General features: G+C 53.8%; 10 protein-coding genes across 10 annotated transcripts; 6 read left to right on the forward strand and 4 right to left on the reverse strand.

Annotated features, from left to right (window-relative positions):
- Positions 1-560: 560 nt before the first annotated feature.
- J4E90_004032 (uncharacterized protein) lies at positions 561-1,216 on the forward strand (the record flags this gene model as incomplete). The annotated part of the gene is made up of 2 exons (XM_051433598.1): positions 561-789; positions 849-1,216. The coding sequence occupies 2 exons, from the start codon at positions 561-563 to the stop codon at positions 1,214-1,216; spliced, it is 597 nt and encodes a 198-aa protein (XP_051292116.1).
- A 1,981-nt stretch (positions 1,217-3,197) lies between these two features.
- Positions 3,198-3,695, forward strand: J4E90_004033 (uncharacterized protein; the record flags this gene model as incomplete). The annotated part of the gene is made up of 1 exon (XM_051433599.1): positions 3,198-3,695. One exon carries the CDS (start codon positions 3,198-3,200, stop codon positions 3,693-3,695), a length of 498 nt encoding a protein of 165 aa, XP_051292117.1.
- Positions 3,696-5,483: 1,788 nt separating this feature from the next.
- On the reverse strand, positions 5,484-5,938 carry LSM2 (U6 snRNA-associated Sm-like protein LSm2; the record flags this gene model as incomplete). Its single annotated transcript, XM_051433600.1, has 3 exons — positions 5,484-5,618; positions 5,723-5,870; positions 5,925-5,938. 3 exons carry the CDS (start codon positions 5,936-5,938, stop codon positions 5,484-5,486), a joined length of 297 nt encoding a protein of 98 aa, XP_051292118.1.
- A 375-nt stretch (positions 5,939-6,313) lies between these two features.
- J4E90_004035 (uncharacterized protein) lies at positions 6,314-9,001 on the reverse strand (the record flags this gene model as incomplete). Its single annotated transcript, XM_051433601.1, has 1 exon — positions 6,314-9,001. The coding sequence occupies one exon, from the start codon at positions 8,999-9,001 to the stop codon at positions 6,314-6,316; it is 2,688 nt and encodes an 895-aa protein (XP_051292119.1).
- A 1,186-nt stretch (positions 9,002-10,187) lies between these two features.
- On the forward strand, positions 10,188-11,410 carry J4E90_004036 (uncharacterized protein; the record flags this gene model as incomplete). Its single annotated transcript, XM_051433602.1, has 3 exons — positions 10,188-10,292; positions 10,343-10,729; positions 11,144-11,410. 3 exons carry the CDS (start codon positions 10,188-10,190, stop codon positions 11,408-11,410), a joined length of 759 nt encoding a protein of 252 aa, XP_051292120.1.
- Positions 11,411-11,832: 422 nt separating this feature from the next.
- Positions 11,833-12,546, reverse strand: J4E90_004037 (uncharacterized protein; the record flags this gene model as incomplete). The annotated part of the gene is made up of 2 exons (XM_051433603.1): positions 11,833-12,409; positions 12,470-12,546. 2 exons carry the CDS (start codon positions 12,544-12,546, stop codon positions 11,833-11,835), a joined length of 654 nt encoding a protein of 217 aa, XP_051292121.1.
- A 684-nt stretch (positions 12,547-13,230) lies between these two features.
- J4E90_004038 (uncharacterized protein) lies at positions 13,231-15,681 on the forward strand (the record flags this gene model as incomplete). The annotated part of the gene is made up of 1 exon (XM_051433604.1): positions 13,231-15,681. The coding sequence occupies one exon, from the start codon at positions 13,231-13,233 to the stop codon at positions 15,679-15,681; it is 2,451 nt and encodes an 816-aa protein (XP_051292122.1).
- Positions 15,682-18,192: 2,511 nt separating this feature from the next.
- On the forward strand, positions 18,193-20,208 carry J4E90_004039 (uncharacterized protein; the record flags this gene model as incomplete). The annotated part of the gene is made up of 1 exon (XM_051433605.1): positions 18,193-20,208. The coding sequence occupies one exon, from the start codon at positions 18,193-18,195 to the stop codon at positions 20,206-20,208; it is 2,016 nt and encodes a 671-aa protein (XP_051292123.1).
- Positions 20,209-20,773: 565 nt separating this feature from the next.
- Positions 20,774-21,813, reverse strand: J4E90_004040 (uncharacterized protein; the record flags this gene model as incomplete). The annotated part of the gene is made up of 2 exons (XM_051433606.1): positions 20,774-20,917; positions 20,974-21,813. 2 exons carry the CDS (start codon positions 21,811-21,813, stop codon positions 20,774-20,776), a joined length of 984 nt encoding a protein of 327 aa, XP_051292124.1.
- Positions 21,814-22,606: 793 nt separating this feature from the next.
- Positions 22,607-23,755, forward strand: J4E90_004041 (uncharacterized protein; the record flags this gene model as incomplete). The annotated part of the gene is made up of 1 exon (XM_051433607.1): positions 22,607-23,755. The coding sequence occupies one exon, from the start codon at positions 22,607-22,609 to the stop codon at positions 23,753-23,755; it is 1,149 nt and encodes a 382-aa protein (XP_051292125.1).
- Positions 23,756-23,904: the final 149 nt, after the last annotated feature.

Here is a 23,904-nt window from a genome sequence, read left to right on the forward strand (position 1 = left end):
TGAGCAGGTGGTGGATCAGCCGGAAGCGTCGGCTGCCGATGGGGTTGAAGCCCAAGGGCAGTCGCCAGCCGCGCTGTTTCTCACCTTCTGGATGCGCACTGGGGATTTGCCGAGGCTGGCCGAGCAGAACGGCAGCAGGCAGTAGGCCACGAACTGTATACCCCGGCGGCGTGATGGAATGACACGAAGCTGCAGACACTAGTCAAACACACGGGTGCCCTGGTGCTGTGGTGTGAACGGTGCACCCCACACAAGTGTCCCCTGTATGTCGCGGATAATCTGCGGGAAATTGAGGGCTTACAGAGCAATTGCTAAGGCGGCGGGCATGGCCGGGGGCAGCGGCGGTGGTGGAGGTGGTGGTGAGGGTGAAGGTGCAGGCGGGTGACATGTTCCGAGTGTCTGGCTGGCTAGCACATGCTAGATGACGAACACCGAGGAGGGGCTGCTGGTGGCCCGGGCGCGCCTTCCTCGCAGATTTGCTGGAGAGGCAGGAGCCCACGACGGCTCCTTCCCTCCGCCACCATCACACCACGACGCCGCGACCCCTGCCAACCGCCGCCATGGAGCTCGACAAGGACAACGCCAACCCGACCATCCTGAATCCCTCGGATCTGCCCTCCCGCCGCAGCGACGCAACGGCAAAGAGGCGCGATGACGGCGGGACCGGCCTGTTCGACAACCTGATACCGCGCTACAACTACCTCAGCGACCCCTTCGACGACAGCGTCTCAGCCGGCGATTCAGACAGCGACGACGCACGTGAGGCCATTGACGAGCAGGAAATCTACGGTAGGCGCGCCCGCGGGCCCTCGATGGCGTTAACGTTTGGCTCACCCCGCGCATGACAGACCTCATTTCCACCATCTGTGACCCTGAACACCCGCTGTCCCTCGGCTCGCTGAGCGTCGTCAACCTGCCAGACATCCACATTCTGCCCCCCTCCTCACCGCTCTCGAGCATCAGCACCGTCGTCGTCGAGATCACGCCGACCATCACCCACTGCTCGCTGGCCACCGTCATCGGCCTGGGCGTGCGCGTCCGTCTCGAACAGGCACTACCTCCGCGCTTCCGCGTCGATGTCCGCATCAAGAAGGGCACCCACAGCACCGACGAGCAGGTCAACAAGCAGCTCGGCGATAAGGAGCGCGTCGCTGCTGCCCTCGAGAACGGCACCCTGATGGGCGTGCTGAAGAAGATGCTCTCTACATGCGAGTAAAATCTCCGCCATAGCTTATCACGATATCGCCTCCTAGTACATCGGCGTCACCAAGACATCATCTCCGCCACACCCGCACACCGTACACCGTATTCCTACGAACATGGCATCATCCCTCCGACGGACACCGGGATGAGTAGTCGCCCAAGGAGGAAAGCCTCGGCTGTTCACAATATTGATGTTGTCCGGCAATATGCAAACCGCACATGCATGCGGCGCGTACCCCATCCCTGCGTCGATCATTAGCGTCGTGTTGGATATAGCATGTTCCTGCAGGCTAATGTCGTACACAAAGTCAATTCCGACCTCACCACAGGTGCATCGCTGGTGGAGGGTGTGATTTCACTGTCCGTCCAGGCGAAAACAAGTTTCGATGGCCAAGATGCCCGAATGGGTACGCAGGATGATGTGCCTTCACAGTAACATCCCGGTGATTTAGCCGCGAGCACACTCTGCAGTCTTGGAGGTTATGAGGCGAGTAGGATTATGAGCAGACACGGATGTGTAGAAGTCTTATGAACAGTCTGAGATTGCATGTGCAATTCTTGAGATGACGTGGCTCATGGTACCACATTTGTCTCTGGTCCTCAAGTGCTACATTCAGGCGCAGATAGCAATCGATGCAGTATACGCAAAGCGTCTACAGATTTGAACTGGCATTATAGAAATCTGCTCCATAGATAATATGATGTCTCTGCGCCCTTTCCCAACTGCCCGCCCTCCTTCCTAGTCCTCCAATATTCCAGTCCTATCTGCAAATTCCTGCAGCATCTTAATCGTCTCTTCGATCACCAAAATCTTCGCCTCGTTATCCAGGTCGTCAAATCCGTCGCATAATTCCTCGATTGCGATTTCCAAGGCGATCTTCTGCGCTTTGTAACGTCTGGTCTTCGCCCTCAGCTCCTCTGTTTGTCTTTGCAACTCCCGGATTTGTGCGTATTCGCAGAGTAAATGAAGCAGTAGTATCGCTGGACTCGCGAGAAGAGTGACGATGCGTGGAACTTTCATGAGGCCGCTGTAATTGAGGGCCGAAATGGCCATGGAGGCCACGAGAGTAAGGGTGTATTTCGAGACAGTGATTGGCATGTGAAGTTCCATGATGACAGCTAGTGAGCAGCTGGCAAGAATCTTTGAATATAGACGTGATGGTGTGAGTCTTGTCTTGATCTAGGTACGAAGAAGTAAACGACGACCCTGTTAGCGCGCCGGAGCAGTGTGTATGCACTTGCCGCTGCACTCACTTCAGCTCAGCAAAACATGATCTACAGGCAACCGCTGTATGTTCCATAGTACCGCGTTGGTGTAATCACAACCGATAATTTCACAGTGTAGTCTCCCTATACAACCACCCTGAAAAACAGCTTTCTTACACGCGACTCCTTGCAAACCCAAAAGACTCAACATGCTCGTACCAGCTTTAAGTGAGATCCTCTACTGGTTCATCCATGCTATAATATCGGTGAACTTCTGGTTCATCGTATGGCAGATGCACCAGGGTCACAAGCGTCTCCACCCCCTCTTTGGCGGCAGCCCTGAAGGCCTTGAGGCAAACGGTAACCGCGCGTCTACTCCATCCAGCGACGTCATAATTCACGTATGGCGACTAGCAGAAAGCTGGAAGGCTTGGAAAAGAATGGGTGCGAACTAGTAGGTGGAACAGATGCAACGAGTGCGAATAGACAGTTTGAAAAGTACCTAGGTAGCCTGCCTAATTGCAAATGTTTGAAGCGAACTGTGAGACAATATAGCAACGTGTGAAAAGTAGATGAGTGATTTTCATTCCATAGATACCAAAGTAGTCGATACTAAGAAGTGAATGAACCAGAAGCCAAACACTCCCGCCGTTAGCTCCGCCCAATCCGATTTCTACCAAACCGCAAGACTAACGCAGTGACCTTGGAGTTTATGAGCCTTCTCACAAGCCAATTCTCGACTACGGTGCCTTGTTGCTGCGCACCAACACATCACTGCTCTCTCCACCATGTCGCAACCCCAGCCATCCGCATGGCTCGTACTCCCATGCATGCTCCTCTCCCTCCTCATCACCCGCTTCCTCACCGCACTCTTCACATCACACAACGAGCGCGGCCTGAGCATAGTCGCCAAAGCAGCGCTCATCTTCGTCGCGACACTCGTTCTCACCACAACAGCAGCGACCTCACTGTTCCAGTCTCTAGAGACCACGCAACCGCATACCAGGAACGTTCTGCAAAAGAGACGCAACGTCTCGCCCTTGCTCGAAGAGCGCATTCAGGCGTGGCGCGTCAACACTGCGCCGACTCTCCACTGGAGCTCTTCCTCGTCTGATGAGGATGTGGAGGCAGTGAAGCAGAAGCTTGTTAGAGAGAAGAAGGAGAGACGGGATGAGAAGTCGTTGAGGAAGCGGTTGATGTCGAAATTCAACCCGAGGCGAAGTGAAATGCTTGGGGGTAGGAAAGAGACTATTGAGGTTGTTGTGCGGGAAGATCCTTGGGCCTAGATAGCGAGGGATGGAAAAGGCACGATTGATCTTCTGAATGTGTACAAGAAGGCAGGCATGTAGACGAAATTTGGGTGTGACAACTATTACTGACTACTTGCCCCGTCTGCTTCTTCCCATCTCATCGTAGTTCCCATTTGGTACCTAGGTAGACACCGGAAGCACAAAAAGTAGCGAGCAGAAAATATTGAACACTCGAGCAACGTATATCCAAGCACAACTTCAACACCCGTCGCTCAAATCCAAACGCATGACACAACCAGCTCAACACTCACATCTTCACGCTCGTGCCCATCGTCTCTAAAACTACCCAATACCCTCCCATCACCATCACTCCCCTGTTCACCCCTTCAATACCTCACCACAACCCTCGACATAGCCCTAACCTCCGCCTCCGCCTCCAGAATCTCCAATATCTCCCTCTCCAGCCCAGCATTCACCGCAGTCCCCTCAGAAGGATACGCATCTCCAAACGCCGAATTGGCCGTCGTCGTAACACCACTTCGATCATATAGTGGTACGCCTAGCTCCCAGATGGATATGGCTGCCTTCCTGCCGTCCGTGTTGCTCTCTTCGTCGGTGTGCGCGCCCTTGCGGAACAGCCGGGGCAGGCTGATTGATTTGGTGCGGAAATAGATGATGGCGCTGATGATGTAGATGGTGATGCCAATGGTGCCGACTACGCATATGAGGCCGATGGCTGTTGGGGTGAGGGTTTCGGAGGACAGGGATTCGAGTGCGGAGCGAGTAAGCAGAGAAGGCGCTGGGGTGGCTGAGGCAGTGGGAGATGGGTAGGAGATGGGCGCCATGATTGTTGAGGGCGTCCGTCGCTTTTGCGAGTATGTTCGTTGCGTGGGGTGTTGTTTAGAAGGGACTGATTTGGAGACTTTTGAAAGTGTGTGCGTGGACGTCAACCGGCGGAAGAGCTGTTGGGGTGTTGTCGTTGTTTAGGGGTAGACGGAGTCATATAGATGCGCAATTTGCCAGTGGAGAGGACTGTGGGTGAGCGTAATTTCTACGCGACATGTTTCGTTTGCTACGAAAAAAGGTGAAAGGGAAGGGGGACACGAGCGGCCTCGTCTCTTGGGGTCGGATAATTGCGATCTCTCTCATTTGAGGAAAACCTTTGTGTATGGGATGGTGATGTATTGCGGGAGTCGTGGGTGGCTCGTCGTTGCCCTGCCTTATCGCAGTACCAGTGGATGGAGTGGATGACAACCAAAATATCGAATCGCACACACAACAGTGATTCGTCTCTTGGAGATAGAGACTGTACGAGAGATAATGCACAGAGAAAGCGACACGGACGACAAAAGAGAAGGCCCATTCGTGATGTCGAAAGTTTGATGCCATAGTTGTGGGTAGGCAAAGAGAAGGAGGAACGCACATATGTGGAAGAGCAAGTTGACTTGGATGACCATGTGAGATATGGGCTTGAATGGGCAATGTTCATGTCGCGTGAGCTGGGAAAGAGTCGAAGCAGGGCGTGTAGAACCATCGAGCAGAAAGAGGAGATGTGTAGCGAGAACAAAGATGGGCGAGGACATCACCTCGTACTCATCAAAGGGTATATTCACATCACCAGCTCTGCAAGCGCTCTTCGTGCTTGCGCAACCTCTGCGCTTACTCCCGGTCCAGAATTCCAGCTCTTGCGCCTGGCCACGCTCTTATATACCGTGGGTTGTCATATCACATTGCGTCTGCCCACGCGCGTCTTGCCCTCCTCATGTTGCCGCTCGAACGGTCGCATCATCACGCGTTATCCTAGCACCTGGTATCCTTCCTTTCTCATTTCGCCTTGTTCTTCGCCGCCTCAGCCTCTCTCCTTGTCGCGTCCTCGAGTAGTGCGGTGTCGACAGCGCCGGAAGGAAGGTGTACGTATCGGACGACGGAACCGCGGATGAACATGTCTTTTGTCGAGCACTATTGTGAAGTTAGCTTCAACGTCTTCCCATAGTCTACTTCGCCATCTCTCTGGCACATTGTCTGGTCCGTACGCAGAAGAGAGTCGCGATGCCCGAACGTACCAAATGCGGCCACCTCAACTCATCCACCGCCTCTGCATTGTCCAGCTTGATGTTCAGGTACTGGTCCACGCTCTTGAGTGTTCCGCGGATCTGGACTTCGTTCTTGAGTTCGACGGTGATTTCGTGCTCGACGAGCGTTTTGAAGAAGCTATTGCGCTGTCAGTCGCTGTTGCGTCATTGTCGACGTGGACCGGGGACTCACCTGAAGAAGAGCATTGTGTATATGTGAGAAAAAGGATTGGGGTAGAGACGTCGGGATACAGCTAAGCGCAAGTTGGGTGAAGTGGTCGCGACTTGCGGTGCACATGGCACAGTGACGAGGTTATGCGCTGCGCATGGGCCGCGTGGGGTTCGCGCCGCTGCGAGCGAGGCTGATCTGCCGCCTCGCCATGTCTCTCACTCCAGCATCACCATCACATTGATAGGCAGACACTCAGACAACCAAATGTGACGAATGTGATAGAAACTGTCTTCAATTCATCTACAAAAGAAATTCGCTATTGTGGTATCAACCTAGTCCAGTCCAGTCCAGCCTATCCGTCTACCCAAAACCATCGTAACTGTATCACATCATGTTCAATCCCGTTGCCATTACTTCCTCGCCCAGCCGGACAAAGTCCTCCATCCAGCGTGGCCTTGTGCACCCTCCTCTAGCACATTGACAACTCCCTCCAATAGCTTCTCCTCATCCTTGCCCATCTCCATTTGCAACCTGAGCAGCCACCTCTCCCATGCCCAGCTTCCAACTACGCCTGTCAACATCGCCGCATCCATGGTGGTACCAAAGACTGGCGCGTCCTCGAGCTCGATCTCGCCGTCTTCTGTGATGCGACGCTCTTGGTGCTTTGGCTCGGCGCCAACGGCAAGTGTGTCCTTCCAGTTCGCTGCCGTCTTTCCCATGGGAAGAAGCATCCACGCCCTTTGAACGTCCTTGAAGCCCGCCTTGGAGACGCGCGGGAGGAATGTCTTGGTAGGCTGCGCATCGTAGCCGCGGGTCTTCAGGTTGAAGCCGAACTCGACACCCATGGCCTGAGCGTTGCGGCCAGCATGGACAACATCGGCATCCATGACGCTGAAGTCAAGAATACCACCGGGCTTGAGGCAGCGGTAGCACTCCTTCAAGCACAGGTCGTACTCGTCTGATGACTTGCCGACAGGCTTGCTTGTCTTGAGGAGCTCGTAAAGTGTGCGTGCCGAAACGACGTCAAAGTGGCCAGATGGGAAGGGAAGAGTCCACAGGTTGGGAACGGTAAGGTGCTTGTGGTTGTCGGGGCCCTTGACGTTGGATGACATGTTGTTACCCGCAGTGTAGACAGTAGTCACTGTAGCGTATGGGTAGTCGTAGGCAACATCCCACGCCCAATCGTTGGTAGCGACACCACCAACGTCGAGGATGCGTGGAGCAGTAGCGCGTGTGATGCATCGCACGGCAGGTTTGCTGAGAAGCTTGCCACCGTTGAGTTGCTTCTGAGCTTGCAAGACCCAGTGGACGGGCAGCATCTGGTCGAGCGCTTGACGCTCCGTCTGTGCGCGCGCAATTCTCTCCTTTAGTACAGTTGGGTCATTGACGAAGAACTCAGACACAGGTCGCGGTGGCGCTGGGCGCTCTGGCTGGCAAAGCTCGAACTTTCCCAGGAGCTGATCGCGATGCGCGAGAGGATTGCAGCGTCGCTGTACGTGCAAAGCCTCAGCGCGAGTCTGGCGGTGGATGAACGTATCCTTCTTTTGGCACCGAGAGTGAAGGTACTCAAGGCCTTGGACGTAGGTGGTGATGGGCTCATCCGCCGACTCCTTGACTGGAGACTTGGCCGGCTCATCCGCGAACTTGACCGACTTCTTGACCACAGTCTTCTCGATCGAGTTGCCGCGGCTGTGGGTTCCGCTGGAGAGGCTGGGAGAGGTAATGTCGCTCATGTCACGAAGAGCGGCCTGTAGCTCATCTTGTTCCTCCAACCATCGGCCGGTCATCTCGAGGTTAGCAGTAGACACCTTTTGAAGTCCGGCGTTGTAGTTCTCGTCATACTGAAAAATGGTCTTGCTAGGGTTGATCTCCTTGATCTCCACGTTCTCATCGGTTGGGCTGCTAAGCAGGACTGGGCGCGATGTCGCCAGAGGCTCATCGTGTCCATCGAGAGTGGACCCGGCAAGAGTCGAGTTTCGTACCGGGAGAACTGGCACAGCTGGTACAGCTGGCACGGGGTGTGGGGAAGTGTTCCTTCGGTTCTCCTTCTGCCATGGAAGGTTGTAAAACCTTTCAGCAGTTGAAGTGTTTGGGATTGACTCATCGCGCTTGGGGATACTCCAGGTGTGACGAGCAGTCGATTGAAGCGATGAGAAGAAACCACCGGGAGAAGGGACAGAGAGCGCGGAAATTGGTGTGCTACCAGAGGAACCGTTTCCGAACACTGTTGAAGGGATGCTTAAGCCGAGACTTGGTCGGGAGACTTCTTGCATCTCGCCTCTAGCCTCAACCACTTGAAACTCCTGTTGCTCTGGTTCCTCGTACTGCTCAGCAGATGGCGAGTTTCCGAGATGCTGAAGAGTCTCCATAGCTTGTAGGTCCAATTGCACAGGTCCCCACGAGTCAACACTGGACATGGATCCGCGTCTACGTTGCGAGACTGGGGTGGCAGGGCAACTGAGTTTGTCCATCTCTTCTGATGTGAGGCTGCCGTCCAGGGACGGGGCTGCTGAGTGCTCGGGCACATGCAGGTTGTGAGAGTCGATCATCTCAAGGAAGCGACGCGATGGGGTCAGTAGCAACGATGGAGTAACGGGCATCGCCGAGTTTGCACTCTTCAACTTCTCAATGGTTGGCCATGCGGAAGGCGAAGGGATGACGATGGATGGGTAGCGTCTCTGTCTAGGCTGGGTCGCAAGCTTCTTGACTGATGCGGATGCATGGAGAGGCACCTCAGTCTCATCGTCGGTGATGTCGTAGAGGGAATCGAAGTCGCTGTCAGCACGACTCGCCCGGTCTACTGGGGGATAGGTAGCCGAGTGAACAGGAAAGCGCGGCGACGGCTGCGGGGTCATATCGAATAAGCGTGCCTTGGGGGTAGGGAAGTCGTCGTCAATGCTGGCTGGTGACGCGGGACTGGGTAGGTATATCGACGAGGTCGAATATCTTGCGCCGAAGTAGTAGGTGGGAATTGAGGACTCGTCGTCGGTGGCATTAAGTGCCTGTCTCTGATCCAGCGGAGACATGGCTTGATGAGAGTTGGCCATGGGGCCGAAGGTCGCAGGATGGTATACTGCAGGCTCCAGCATCTCAGGCATGTTGTATATTGCGGTGACGTGAGCACCGCCTTGTGCTAATATTACTAAAGATACCTATGAAAATCCGAGTAGGCGGGAGTGCGGCGAGGGTGGTAGGGGTCCAAATACAGAAGTACAGGGGACCAAATAGAGGCGATATTAAGATGAGCTATAGCCCAAAACTGCGCTGGTCAACAGCTTACTGGTAAAAATGGAATTGCTTCGATCAACGAAGACTTGACGGAAGAAGGGGCTCGGAAGAGGACTAGAAGTGAATGGCAAAAGAGAGTAGATGCGGCGCGGGCGCGATGGTCAGAGGATATATCGCGCGTAGACGCCTACTCGTCGAGTGACTGTGGGCTAGTGTTACTGTGGCATTCGTCCGAGCTACACTGCCAGTTGGCCGTCCACTCGCATAGAGGGCCGAGTCTGGGTGGAGAGGCAGTAGCGGCTCAAGGTCGGCCACGACATGGTAAAGAGGGTGAAGGCGGCATGATTGGCCAGAGTAAGTTTATGGAGAGCAAGGTCAATACCATGCGCTAGAAACTTTGGGCTAGAGGAGCGTTGCGCTGCACGGCGTGGTTGGGTGTTTGGTTGTAAGCGCCGGGCTGTGCTATTTGCAGCGCTCGCGTTCTGCACGCTTGTCCAATGACGAGACGCAGCGGCGTTGGACAGCATACTCGCCCAATAGTGCCTCGTCGAAATCGATTCTTGCTGCGGGGCTGGATATTGTCTCACGGCCTCGAGTTGGACGCGAGGCGGTGGTTGTGGCTGTCCTCAAGGCTGTCATGTAGCCATCCCGTGCCATGTGAGAGGGAAAGACCAGGTGCCGAGACCCGTCGCAGCCATCTCGGCAGTACAAACACGCGACCAGCCACGCGGTTGCCGATCACCAAGATATAACAATAGAAAAGGTTTCAGTCGATTTAGAGCATTGACGGCCCCGTTCAGCAAACATAGTTGATTCGAAACGTGAGGTGGTGAGCTGCGCGGTCTGCATGGTCTGCATGAACAAGAACAGAGGTGAGGCGTGCCAAGGCGTGCAGCGGGGCATGGATGGAGGGGCAGGCGTGACGCTGATGCCGTCAACACCAAAAAGCTATCGTGAGCTCCGTCACACTAGCAATTTCCACAATCTCCCCATACCTCCCATTGGCGCTTCTCTAGATCACCTATACACACCGAAACCGCACTAGAACCGCCCGCCATGTCACCGCCTGCCATCATCGCGCCGTCGATTCTGTCGGCAGACTTCGGAGCGCTGGGCAAGGCCTGTTCAGACACAATCTCCCAGGGCGCCGACTGGCTCCATGTACGCGATGCTGAGTTTCGGGCTGGAGGGCACGCGACTGACACGTGCAGGTCGACATCATGGACGGCCACTTCGTGCCCAACATGACCTTTGGCGCGCCCGTTGTCACCAAGATCCGCTCACACGTCGACCGACCGACCACCGCACACGGCAAGGGAACATTCGACTGTCACATGATGATCGCCGAGCCCAAGCGATGGGTGCGCGACTTCAAGAAGGCTGGCTGCGACCTGTACTGCTTCCACTACGAAGCCGCCGTCTCGTCAACCGCGGCAGACTCACCTAGTGGGAAGTCGGACCAGAAGACATCTCCAAAAGAGCTGGTCAAGTTCATACATGGCGAGGGTATGCAGGCTGGTATCGCAATCAAGCCGAGCACACCAGTCGATGTGCTGTGGGAGATACTGGAGAACCCAAATAAGGACGAGGTTCCGGATGTGAGTTCATCACCCCTGCACCGCCATGCTTTCCATCATCACAATCGATATCACGAAAGGGCCGCACGCGCTATATGGTGGTTAGAGAGGCCTCAGAAGTGGTCGGTCAAAGCGAGGCTGGGTAGGGCTGACCCTGTTGGGGCGTGGGCGGCACGCGCTGGCGCTTAGGCTTACCAGCCTGCGTAAGCCCACTGTCAATCAGTCTTGACCTGTGCGTTCTTTCGAGAAGCCCGCCGCATGCTGCCCAACCGACTGTCCATCCATTGGCCACCTGTCAATTCAGTTATCCCCAAAGTTGACATCGGTACCTACCCGCCCACGCCGCTGGCTGCTCCCGCAGGATCAATAACCTCAACCCAAGGCCCGTGTTAGGCCACGTCACGTTCGGTAGAGATTTCATGCTAACATCCACAGATGATATTGATCATGACTGTAGAGCCCGGCTTCGGTGGCCAGTCATTCATGGCGTCCGAGCTTCCCAAAGTCACCGCGCTTCGACAAAAGTACCCAGAGCTACAGATCGAGGTCGACGGAGGTCTAAGCGAGAAGACCATTGACCAAGCTGCTGATGCTGGCGCTAATGTCATCGTTGCTGGCAGTGCTGTTTTCGGCGCTTCGGACCCTGGAGACGTTATCAAGAAGCTCAGGGAAGCGGTCGATAGCAGGAGAGGAAAACTATAGAAAGGATAACGATACAGACCGACGAATTATGACAATGACTGTAGATGAGCGTATGTACAAATAGAAATGCGAAGAAGCTTACCATGTAGGTGCTGACCTGCGTCGATGCAATGTTACACAACCTGCCGGCTAAATTCTACGCCCATGTCCACCTGTTGGTCTTCATATCCACAAAGATAGCAGATTCGGCAGATGTTATCAACAGGGCTGGTGATCGTTCTGCATGATATCACAAAGGGGGCCGTGGAGGCTACATCATTTTCGGAACCTAGCTTAACACTTGCAATAGGAGAGTGTGGAGGCTACATTTCTCTTGGAACCCAGCAACTGCCTCGCAAAAGGTTATCTTGGCTACTACATGTCCTCTGGCTCAAGTCGAGTGCCATACAAAACTGTACCGTGGTATCTACATCGACGTCAAATTACTCCTCACGTTCATCAGCTGGGTCGTTGTCCCCCTCTGGCTCATACTCAGACCCGGACCAGTCTGCATCCGTTTCTACATCAGACGCTTCAATCTGATTGTACGTGCGGGTGCATCCGGGTAGCTTCGGCACGGTTGCCCTGCCCCCATCTCGCCTCCGCGCGGCATGCTCTCTGATATCCCGCTGGCGATTGAGGCGCTCCCTCATTGTCGTGGCGATGGTCTCAGCGTGGAGTGCACTGGGCGCTAGATCATGTGTTCGTCCTTCTGAGTCCGTAAGCATGTTGAGCTCTGAGTAGGCGAAGTGTGCCATACCTGGCTCACTGTCATGAAGAAGCCCAGCAAGGGTCTCCTGATACCTCTCTTCATCAAACTCCCATTCTTCCTCCTCGTTTTCGTCATCGGCATCGCCCCATTCCGAGTCGTCGCTGATGTATGCATGTGTATCTTCCTGGTGGAAAAGCTCTTGGCGGCATAGTGGACATCGATTGTTGTTGGGCATTTCAGCCTCGACTTGCTTGACGATGCAGTGGTCTCCGAAGATGTGACCACACGGAAGTTGTACAGGGACGTGCCTGACAGAGGGTATCCAAGTCAGTGTGTTGTGATAACAAGGGTCATCCAACGTTACTTACTCGGTACTGTAGTCGTCCAGACAGATACCACATCTGAGTGGCTCTAGACCCTGAACGAACTGGTCTTTGGTCAGCATTCTTGCTGTAGGATCGCGCTGAAATAGATGCAGATGTAGACAGAGGTTCGACGGTGAGGTAGAGTCTAAGGAAGAGGTCTTGTGCAGTTGAAAGAAGGAGTATCATAGTATGCGCGGAGCCGGCATGAGATCGCATCACTTTCATCACTCGGATATCCACTCTTGGATTCACTTCACCGTTCACCCTCTCCGTGATTCGTATATTGCTCAAGAAATTCGACATATACTCCACTGCTGAGTTTCCGGTTTCAGTCTAGCTGTATTTCCAGGACTGACCATCTCTTGCTTCTTGCGATGTTCCCTCCATGATAGACTCTTAAGTAGCCTCACATTGTAGAATGGCTCTGAATGCTTCTCCTCGTGATGCTTTCACTTGGTTCATGTATGAGCGCAGCTGTGACGATATGACGTCGGCGGGTATGTATATAGTGAACTGTGCAGCGAAGACCACAAAGACGACGAAGACCAGGAAGACTTGGCTCTTCGAGGTTGCAACGCGGTTCTCATTGTAGTATAACGAATTTATTGCGCGTTGTGAAGTGACGTGAATACAGACTTATGACAAGAGTAGTGGATTCCTGTGGGCCATCGCTAGCGCGTACCCATGCGCCGGAACCCCGAACATTTTCTTGAGCTTCTCCACAACAACACCTCGCGCCCATCAAATCGACTCACGCGGGTCGCATGAGCTCTGATATGGCGAAACGAAAGCGCGGCGCTCGCGACGAGCCACCTCCTGCCGATATGGGACTCGGTGCGACACTGGCGCACATGCGCGGCGAAGCGCAATCCGACAATGCGGCAACCACCACGACTAACGGAGACGAAGAGGGCTGGACAGTAGTCAGCGGCTCCAAAAGAAGACGGAAGGAACGCGGATCGCACTCTGAGCACAACGGGCGCCGCGCCTCAAACTCGCCTTCGCCAGCTCGCAATCCTGGCCATTCGCGCGACACAGATGGGCAGGGCAAGCGCAAGGCACGATCGCCACCGCCGCAGCAAGATGCAACTCCCGACAACCCATTCGCGGGCAAGGACGCCCAACTAGGAAATCGCCTTTCCTCCACCGACAACCCATTCGTCACATACAAAGCTGGCTCTGAGCAGTCAAGCGAGAACATGACCAGAGAGGAGCGCAGGAAAGAGCGCAAGCTGCAGAGGAGCTACCCAGCCATTGAGCATTCACATCATGCCCGTCTGAACTCGCACGTGAAGATCACAGACCTTCAGTCACTGGTGCTGTACTTGCTTGCTGACGGTAATGCGCCGCAGTGGGTTTCTGTACGCAGTCGTGCCAATATCCAACAGGTCGTCATGCTTATGGTTCCGGGATTGGACCTGGGCATGTTCAACGGCGATGTTGCTCTAGACGCCGCGCCTCAGTCGAACCCTTCTGTTGGAGCAGAGACAACAGACGCGCAGACTGATGCTGCCCTCACGGCTGCAAAGGCTGTAAAGGATGCACAGGCAGCAAAGCCCAAGCGGTTAAACATTTCGCGTGATGACTTTTATCCGGCTAGTCTCAAGGCCGAAAAACTGCCTGTATCGCTGAAACCTCTCGCTGATATCTTTGAGCATGTCTGGCCCATCAAGGCTATAGGCGAACATCGCAACAACCAATACATGAGGGTGCATTCGCCCATCCATACCATGCTAACTTCACAAATACCCAAAACGCAAGAAGAGAAGCAGATGAAGAAGACAGGGAACCACAAAGGCCCCTTGCCACAGAATTCAAAGAATTGGGAAAACAAGCGCACACGCATTACCGAATACATTGCCAGTCTAATGGAACAGCAAGAGAACGAATACGTGCTACATCCAGCAATGTTCACCACATCGGAATCCAAGGAGGCCAATAACGAGAGAAGGAAGCTAGCTCATCAGACTGCTGATGATGGATGGGTCGACACCAATGTCGCTGCCTTGGAAGATGCAGAAGTACCCGAGATGGAGATTGAACAAGGCAGTCTGACTGCTGGAAGACACATTATATCCGTCGACTGTGAGATGTGCAAAGCTGAGAATGACCAGCTTGTACTCACTCGCATCAGTCTATTGAACTGGGACGGCACTACGGCCCTCGACAAGCTTGTCAAGCCAGATGTCGCCATTAAGGATTACCTGACCCAGTGGTCTGGTATTACAGCGGCCATGCTCCAGGATGTCACGACCACTCTAGCGGACATACAGAAGGAGCTATTGGAACTCATCACACCGCGTACAATACTTGTGGGACACTCGCTAAACTCTGATCTCAACGCACTCAAGCTGACCCACCCCTTCATCATCGACACTGGTATCCTCTACCCGCACCCCCGTGGGCCGCCATACAAGCAGTCGTTGAAGTGGCTTGCGCAGAAATACCTCAAGCGCGAAGTGCAAAAGGGCTCAGCAGGTCACGACAGTGTGGAAGATGCTCGGACATGTCTCGATCTGGTCAAACAAAAGTGTGAAAAGGGCCCGCGCTGGGGATCGGGCGACACAAACGCGGAGTCTATTTTCAAGAGAATGGATCGTTCTGTACGACCAAAATCAAACGACGTGCATCGTGCCGGAGCTGTCATCGACTGGGGCGACCCGAACAGAGGTCATGGTGGCCAAGCTCGAGTTTCCATAGGCTGCAAGACCGATGAGGAAGTAGTAGAAGCTATTGAGCGTACAGTCAAGGGCCAAGCCGAAGGCAAGGGTGGCACTACTGACAAGATCGACTTTGTCTGGGGACGTTTGCGCGAGTTGGAGCTTGCAAGAGGCTGGTGGGACGACGCCAAGACGGCCGACGTCGAGCTCATTCGACAGAATGCCTTGCAACGACTGGGTCTTCTGAAGGATGGCGAGGACACAGATGTTGAGGTTCACGGTCCTGAGCTCGGCGATGCCGTCTCCAAGACCATTGAACGTATCGGGCAGATATACGACGCTTTGCCACGCTGCACGGCCTTCATTGTGTACAGTGGGACAGGCGACCCTCGAGAAATCCGTCGCTTGCAAGCAATGCAACAGCAGTATCGCCGTGAATACGCTACCAAGAATTGGGACAACCTCAGTGTCAAATGGACGGATACGGAGGTGCAGGCTCTTTCGAAAGCCTGTCAAGAGGCTCGCAACGGCGTTGGCTTTATTGTTGTCAAGTAAAGTACGAGTATTCGTACCTCGCGCGTACTACGTGCAACGCAACGTGTCGTAGTACGAGGTGTCCAAGCGCATATCGCTTGACAGACAGTCTCGGCCGTGGCGTATGAACGGATAATCGGGATGCATAGGCTGAGAGGCTGAATGCTTTCTAGAACATGCGTTGTGTTTTGCAATTATCGGTAGAAAGGATTAAACGCGAATAACTATCGTGCCAAGGGCACAAGTACTGCATGACATCAATCAACATCCCTGTCCACTTTCCCCTTACTTGGAGTTAAATTAGCGCAAAGCTTTTCGCCGCCTCACAGTGGGCGAAGATTGCGCAAATTCAACTCTGTAAAACCATAATCCCATCTTTGCCTGTGTGAGATCGCTGCCACGGTACAGCAGTGCCCTCAGCGGCGATCATTCCGTCATGATGGGAGGCGGGTACCAGTTGGGACAATGCTGCTGACGACGACATGGAAAATGGCATGGATAAAAGCCAGAAACGAGTAGTCTGGCCCAGATATAGCTGCAAATGTAAATTCGGACATATAGCTATCATCCTGCATCGACATGTTATGCTAATTGGCCCATGTCGCGGATCAAACTTGGCAACCTGTAATCGTCGCAATTTGATGGTAATAAAGATAGCCGGCGCTTGGTCCCGGGATGAGTAAACTGCCCCATAACGATAGTGACTACCGATCAGGTGTTGGGATGCTGTGACACGAGTTCATACCTGTGCACGTCGACACATGCGTACATCGGACGGTAGGGAACTGCTCGCATTCGATAGACGGACGAAATTACAGCTGAAGAGATCTGGCTGTTGCGCGAGATGGAACAGCTAGCGTGTTGCGCTTGCGACACGAGACGGCTTCAGGGCTTTTTCGCAATAGAGCGCATCTAAATTGATAGCGAGGCGCGCTAACCCCACTCGGACTCATGCATGGCTAATCATGGAATAACTCCTGCTAATTATTTCACTTGCCCTTTCCCTCCTCTGAATTAGCTCTCGTCTTTCAGGGTTCCTTCCAGTCTCCGCCGCAACCGCCTATTCTTGTTGGGGCCTACCATTTTTTCCTCTTCGCTTCCAATCTCACTGCGCTTGCTGAAACGCTATCCTGGACTGAGACGCGTCGTCGCGTACCCGAGACCGGTAGTTCAGCTTGCTTAGGCCCACCCTCTTTCATCCAACTTTGATTTGTTGCTATCTAGCACTTTTCGTGCAGCCTCTCCGCTCACTTGCAGCTATCGCCTAGGCACTGTTGTGTCAATGGGCTGCATCAATGGCGGGCTCCAGGCGATCCGGAATTGGCGAGGTGAAGTCAGACATGAATACACATGAACTTCAGCCATCACCACCAGAGGTTGTGGAGAGTGCTGATGAGGCCTCTCCACCTTCCCCGCCCACCAACCGTGCAACTAAAGCATACTGCAAGAATTGTCAGAAGTGCATTGGAGATTTCTACAACTCCTGGTACAAGGTCACCGGCAGCTACTTCGTTCCCGCCATGCTCGGCTCTTACAGTTCTACCTTACAGCCCATGGGCAAACTAAAAGCGGCGTCAAAAGGCACCGAATTAGCAGGATGGTAAGCTGAACCCAGACATGGCATTGGTTCCTTCTCCCTTTACAATTGTTTGTCGCACCTTTCCCTCTTGTAGCCTTGGCTGGCTATCAACAAACCCCAACACACGAGTTGGCGTATCCCGGCTGCCGATGGTTACATGGTATTTTAAGTTTCTTCCTCTAGACGCACCGACGCTAGCCTGCACGAAATCTTTCCACATTATAGATTAACATCTATTAGACGTGTACGCCCGCATTTTACGTCCCGCATTCCTTATTGCTATCATTTTGTTCGCACAGCGATCTTGGGACTAACTCAACACCAGTACCATTCAGCCTTTATCGTGCCCAGATCCGGCTTGCGTAAAGACAGCTATCGGATTCACTGTTGTCACCGCACCTGCAGGAAAGGGATCCTTTCGGTAAGTAACTTCTCCAATGGCCCTTCAAGTCCTTGCATGATGGTTGACCTGTGACAGTGGTCGAGATTTCTTCAAGCTGGGTCGCATAGAACTGCAATGCGAGACAGCACCAAACCATACCATTGTAGTCGAACCTGAAGTGGATGCCTCACAAGACCTGCTAGCGAACGAAGACACCCCAAGTCCTCCCTCGTCGAGAGCAACACCAAAAGCGTCCTCGGCTGAAGCTATGGAGATTGACTCACGTGCGCCATCTGTAGATCACCCAGATCACACTCGCGGGCGGTACGAGCCATCCCAAGACCGTAATTTACAACCGCAGCAGCAGTCGTTGCATCCTGTCGGAAACAACATACCGTCGTTACCAGCACCGTCATCGAAGCAGTCTTCGATACGGAACTCCCCACACGCTTTTGCTCAAGACGCGCTGAGCACTGCACCGCAGTCAAATTCTTCCTACCGTCAAGAACCTCCTCAGTCTCACCAAGGGCCTGGCATTGAGTCAATGAGCGGTCCACCTGAAGTGCCAACAATGGTCCCTCAGACCAATGGCCATCACTATCCTCGTTCGCCAGAAGACGTTAGCATAGACGCTATGGCGCGTATACAGACGCAAATGTCCCACAACAGTGGCGCCTTAGCTGCGCACACCCGCGACATTAGGCTTCAACAGGAGAAGATGGACCAGACAGAAGAGGCACTGCGTCTACAATACCATGCCAAGTTTCTTCAGCAAAACGAGCATATCAAAAAGGTGGAGGCGCTGGCCGAAAGATTACAAAGTGAGATGCAAGGCATGCACCTTGCCATGCAAAACATCAATCGTGAGTTATATACGATGAGGATGGAGAGGCAATCAGGAGTTTCGGCTACGCCCCATGCCGCTCCATCTTTCGCGGCTCAGAATGCAGCATTAGAGCAAATGGCGCAGCAGATGAATGTTTTGTCGCACAAGGCGAGCGATGTAGATCTTCTCAGTACTACTATCGAGATCATGAAGGGTAAAATTTATCGACTCGAAGAGCGCGCCGGACCTGAGCCCTCGCAAGCACCGCCATATACGTATCAGGCACCGCAAGCATCGATGGCACGCCCACCTCACTCGCATCAGAGTACACCAACGATGACGCCGAGCACCAGAGCACCCCAACCAGTAACCAATGGCCAGCCACAACAATTGTCGTTCGTCGCTCCCTCCACTACGGCGACACCTATGAGCGCGCCGAATCCCACAAGCGCCGGTCCCACTGGAAGTCAGGCTGGCGGATGGGCTACCATCAACGCGGGAGTGAAACGAACACATCAGAACGGCGTTGAGAATCCACAGGAGGCCAACACTCAAGCACCCGGTTCGCCCAAGAGGCAGAGGCTTGTTGATGCTGGTCCTTCAGGTTACACGGCTTCGCAACAAACTCCCATGACAGACCATCGCTTTCAGACGCCTACGATACCGTCCCAACAAACTGTACCTGAATCTGTTCTCGGGTCGCAATCGCAACAGTCTTCCTACGCCCCTTACGCCACACAAGATGGCCCTTCAGACGCCAGCTGGCAACCCGAGTCGCAGCGTATGATTGAGCATCGACCGCGTGGGCGTCGTGGCGGAGGTCCCGGAAGTCGGGGTGGCAGAGTCAGGAAGAGTATGCCAGCCCACGGTACACTCGGAACCCCTGATTGGGAAAGGCCTGATTGGCAAGGTGTTCCCGATTCTCAGATCAGTCCGTCCGGATACTACCAACACGTTCCGCAACCAGGACGAGGGGGTATTGCGCGGCGAGGCAGTGGCGGTGGGGGTGGTCGTGGCGGTTACCCTACCAGCGACCGTGCTAGCAGTCTAGGTCTACAAGGTGTGACAGCTGCTATGAGCTTCGGATCGCCGGGTGACATGTTTGGATCGGCAAAAAAGACGCGCACCAAGCCCATTAGGAATGCAGATGGAGTCTTGATTCGCAAAGACGGCCGTCCAGACATGCGCTCACAATCCTCAGCGGCTAACCTCCGCAAGGTGCATTCACGCAACGAAGGCGAAGCAAGCCACTCACCCACTGGCTTCACACCCACCAACCATCAATATGCGGCCTCAGCCAATGCACCGGACACGCCGAGTCCAAGCGGCTACGCAGCGGACCCAAGCGCCAGCGATAAGCACAATGCGATAATGGGCAAGATGTTTCCCGCTGGTGTCGACGCAGCACGGAAACAACAAGACTACACTCGTCAAGTCTTTGAAGAAAACACCGATCATACCGTCCACCCACGGTCGCAGAACCACGCCCCCGCAACAAAGGCGGCAGTCCAGATCAAGAGAGAGCAGGTTGAGCGGAACCGAATCTCCGAGACACAAAGTCCACGGGTGCAGGAAACAGACGTCGACATGGATACAGGGGAAGATCACGCAGACGACGAGCGTCAGACGCCTGAGGAAGGTGGTGTAGATCCCGAGGACCAGACTCAGGATATGAACATGCAGGAAGAGCGCGGCACCAGAGCTGCCTCACACACCAGTCCGGAAGATGAGGCAGCTGGAAAACCGCGTAAATTCAACTAGGAGAGCAGATTCGATCCGAAGACAGGGGTGCATCGTTATGTGAGGGTAAAGAATAAGTAAAGCCTTTGTTTTGTATTAGTACTTGGTAGACTATCAATAGTGTTAGTTGATATGAAGGGATTTCATATTTCTGTATTGATTCACTTGAATGTCCGTGACCCTGCATGAATGTTTCAACTCAAAGTAAGACTTTGAAGAGGTATGCGTCTAGGCGTAACGTGCTGCAAGGGCGGCACTCGAAGCAAAACGGCGGATGCATCTCATTCACGGAACAAAACAAGACACTCTATAGCCTACGTTAGCGTTAGGTCACATACTTTGCATCTTTTTTATGTTAATATAGGCTCTAAGTTAACGTTAGGCTACACACTTTGCATCTTGCTATGTTAATGTAGGCTCTACATTAATGTTGGGTTACACACTCCATATCTTGATATATTAATGTAGGCTCTAGGGTGTTTAGTTTTCTCCTTGAATAAGGTGGGTGTCAAGAGTGACTTCGCCTACGTTCACGAAGTGATTGATTTTGATCATTACAATACATTCCAAAACCGACTATGTCTTCCTAAAACGGGACAGTGGGAGCCTTCTCCGACCCATTGGTCCTCTCCGGGTAGTGAATTGCGCCCTCGGAAGTAGCGCAATTGGTGAGGTAGGTAGCAGAAGCATTGACGGGGATGGCATTGCCTTCCTGAGGGCGACCGTAGACCTAGTAACATGTTAGCATTCATCGAATCATCATGTGCACACTCAATGGATGCTTACGTGTTCGTAGTACCAAACCTCGCTCAAGATAGTGTAGCCTCTGTCCGTCGTGTTCTTGCCAGCATCAGTAGCATTGTACCTGGGTCCCGAGCAACCCAAGAAAGGAATACCGCCGTGCTGCTCGTACAGAACATCCACGAGATCGGAGTACGAGTACGTGGTTGAGTTGGAAGGCGTGATGCCCTCAGCGGCCAGCCAATCGAAGGTAGGGAACCTCTTGTAGTACTTGACAGCCGTCTCGAAGAAGTCGACAACATCTTCGTGCTCGCGGTACTGCGGGCCGTAGCAAGGGACGTTGAAGGTAGAGAAGCAGGTGGCGTGCTTGGAGAACTCGTGGCCCCAGAAGCCGGGGTTGTCTTGTTGCCACGCGATCCAGTAGGTGTTCATGTACTCCAAGAGGTCGTAGCGGCCAAAGGGCTCGAGGAAGGTGCCGATGTTGGACCCATTGTAGGGTGGGACAAATGTGCCGTTTGGTAGGCCGTTTGTAGTATTCGGTCCCGGGATGGGGTCGTATTGGCGGCTCAGATCACAGTACTGTGTGTAGCTACCGTTACAGAAGTCGGGCCAGAGGCCGTGGAGAGTCCATGTGTCGGTGGGGAGAAGCTGGCCTTCAGACTCGCGGCCGGTGTATGTGTTCCAGAATTGAGTGCTCAGAACGAGTCCACCGAATGTCTCGACGCAGCAGGAGTCGACCTTGGAGGGATCTTGCGATGGGCACGACAGAAGTGGTTCTTGTAGCTGGCAGGTGTGGTTTAACGGGCTCTGGTCGGGATAGAGTTGTGCATTTGCCGTTGTGGCCAGTAGAGCCGCAGTGCCGGCTTTGGAAAAGGTACCCTTCATCTTGCCTTGACTGTAAAGATCGAAGTTTGATTGATGTAAAGGGATACTACGAGTTCAACAACGCTGGGAACCAGACATCTATAAAGCTCACAAAATTTTGGCCACGGCGTACCCAGGCCGCTGCGGCCCCAGTCGGTGCTTACCACATGTAGAAGGTACATCTTCCAGACTCCTGGTTAGAGCTCCGGCGGCGGCGATGAGCGAAAGACGAACAGTACCTGCATGTAAGCTAGACGGGCTCACGTGTCGGTCCTATTGGATGATAAGAGAACAAGGCTACGCAAGCCACGCCTTGGTGCTTGTACCCACTTGAGCTGTCTCCGAGGCCATGATGCTGGAGATGCGCGTTAGGATGTAAGATTGGTGGGTAGGGCCAGCCACAATTGCGGCTTTTGTTCGCTGTGCAAAAAGAGTTGGGGATTACGTCTTGAAGGATGGCTGGGGCAGAACGTGGGTTGCGCGATAGGTGACAGGGTTAGGCTGGGTCAGACCTGCTCGATGACGCTCCACGACCAGACGCACAAACTCAACAGCTGCATCGACATTGCTCCAAGGGCAGTGAAGTCATCGATAGACGTCTCGAAGGTTTCATAGCCCTAGACGACCCTCGAATCCCAAACGCGCCTCCAACGGTGAACCGGACGAACGTGGCCTCCGACGAGCGCTGCCTATCGCCGCCTCCACACCCGCCATTCGTCGTCATAGTCTCATCTACACGACAACCAGCCATGCGCGCCCACATCAAGCCCTTTGCATCCTCGCGCTGTTTTTTAGGCACTACCAAACATCGAGAATGCCTCCTTCATCCTCCATAACGCCGCTACCCCCACACAAGCCAGACACATACACGACGGCCCATCACATCGGCAAGCCACCTACAAGCTTCAAGAACCCATGGCCCTCCTATAAGAACGACGGCATAATCGCCGCCGTCCGAACGCGGTTCAGCACACCCAAGAACTTCGTCCCCATTCCCGCCGATCGATTAGGCCTGGTCGACGTGCGCAAGCCCGATTTCAGCAATGCGCAGAACGGGTTAAAGGCAACATGGATAGGACACGCGAGTTTCTTGATCGAAACAACAGCTTCAGAGGGAAACGAACGCGGAATGCGCATCCTCCTCGATCCCGTATGGAGTGAGCGCGTAGGACCCTACGGCATGGTCGGTCCTGTGCGGTTCACACCTCCACCATGCACCATCGACGAGCTCCCTGAAATCGACGCTGTGTGCATCAGCCACGACCACTACGACCACCTCGACTCGGACACGCTGAAGAAGCTGAATGCGAAACAAGGCGGCGACTTGCGCTTCTTCTGCGGATTAGGCGTCAAGTCTGTCCTGACGGGGTTAGGCGCAGGCATCAAGGCTGATCAAGTCGAAGAGATGGACTGGTGGGGTGGCATAACTGTGTTCAAAAAGGGTGCTGGAGGCGTAGAGTTGATATGCACGCCTGCGCAACATCGATCTGGACGCACGCCTTGGAACTTCGACGGTACACTATGGTGTAGTTGGATCGTCAAGGAACCGTCTTCATCTGGCAAGAAACTCTTCTTCGCGGGAGACACAGGGTACTGCCACGTTCTTTCCGACGATCAATTTTCACACCACGACGCGCCGCACCCGCCTTGTCCGGCCTTTAAAGAGATTGGCGAGCTGTACGGACCTTTTGATCTGGCGCTTGTGCCTGTGGGTTGCTTTAAGCCGAGATCTGTCTTGTCTGGTCAGCATTCTAGTCCTGAGGATTCTTTGGCTATACATAGGGATGTGAGGAGTAAGAAGAGTATAGGTATGCATTTTGGTACCTTCCGTGGTGCCTACTCGGCTAGCTATGAACCGGTTACTGAGCCGCCTGAAAGATGGCGGAAGGGTGCTGAGGCAGCTGGGTTGAAGTGGGGTGTTGATGTTGATTTGTGCGATATTGGCGGCACAGTCGTAGTTTAATGGCATATTTACCTCATACAAGAAAAGAAACGAACAGGTCTGCAGGATACATCAAGGTGAAAACATGCAAAGTAGGCGAGATAACGTCATTGTAGGCTCTGGAGCGTTTTAATACACACCTATGTTGACGTGTATTCAAGGAGTCGTTT

The sequence above is a fragment of the Alternaria incomplexa genome, assembly GCF_024043165.1.
Source record: "Alternaria incomplexa strain BMP 0042 chromosome Unknown scaffold_5, whole genome shotgun sequence".
In the NCBI taxonomy this organism is placed as follows: domain Eukaryota; kingdom Fungi; phylum Ascomycota; class Dothideomycetes; order Pleosporales; family Pleosporaceae; genus Alternaria; species Alternaria incomplexa.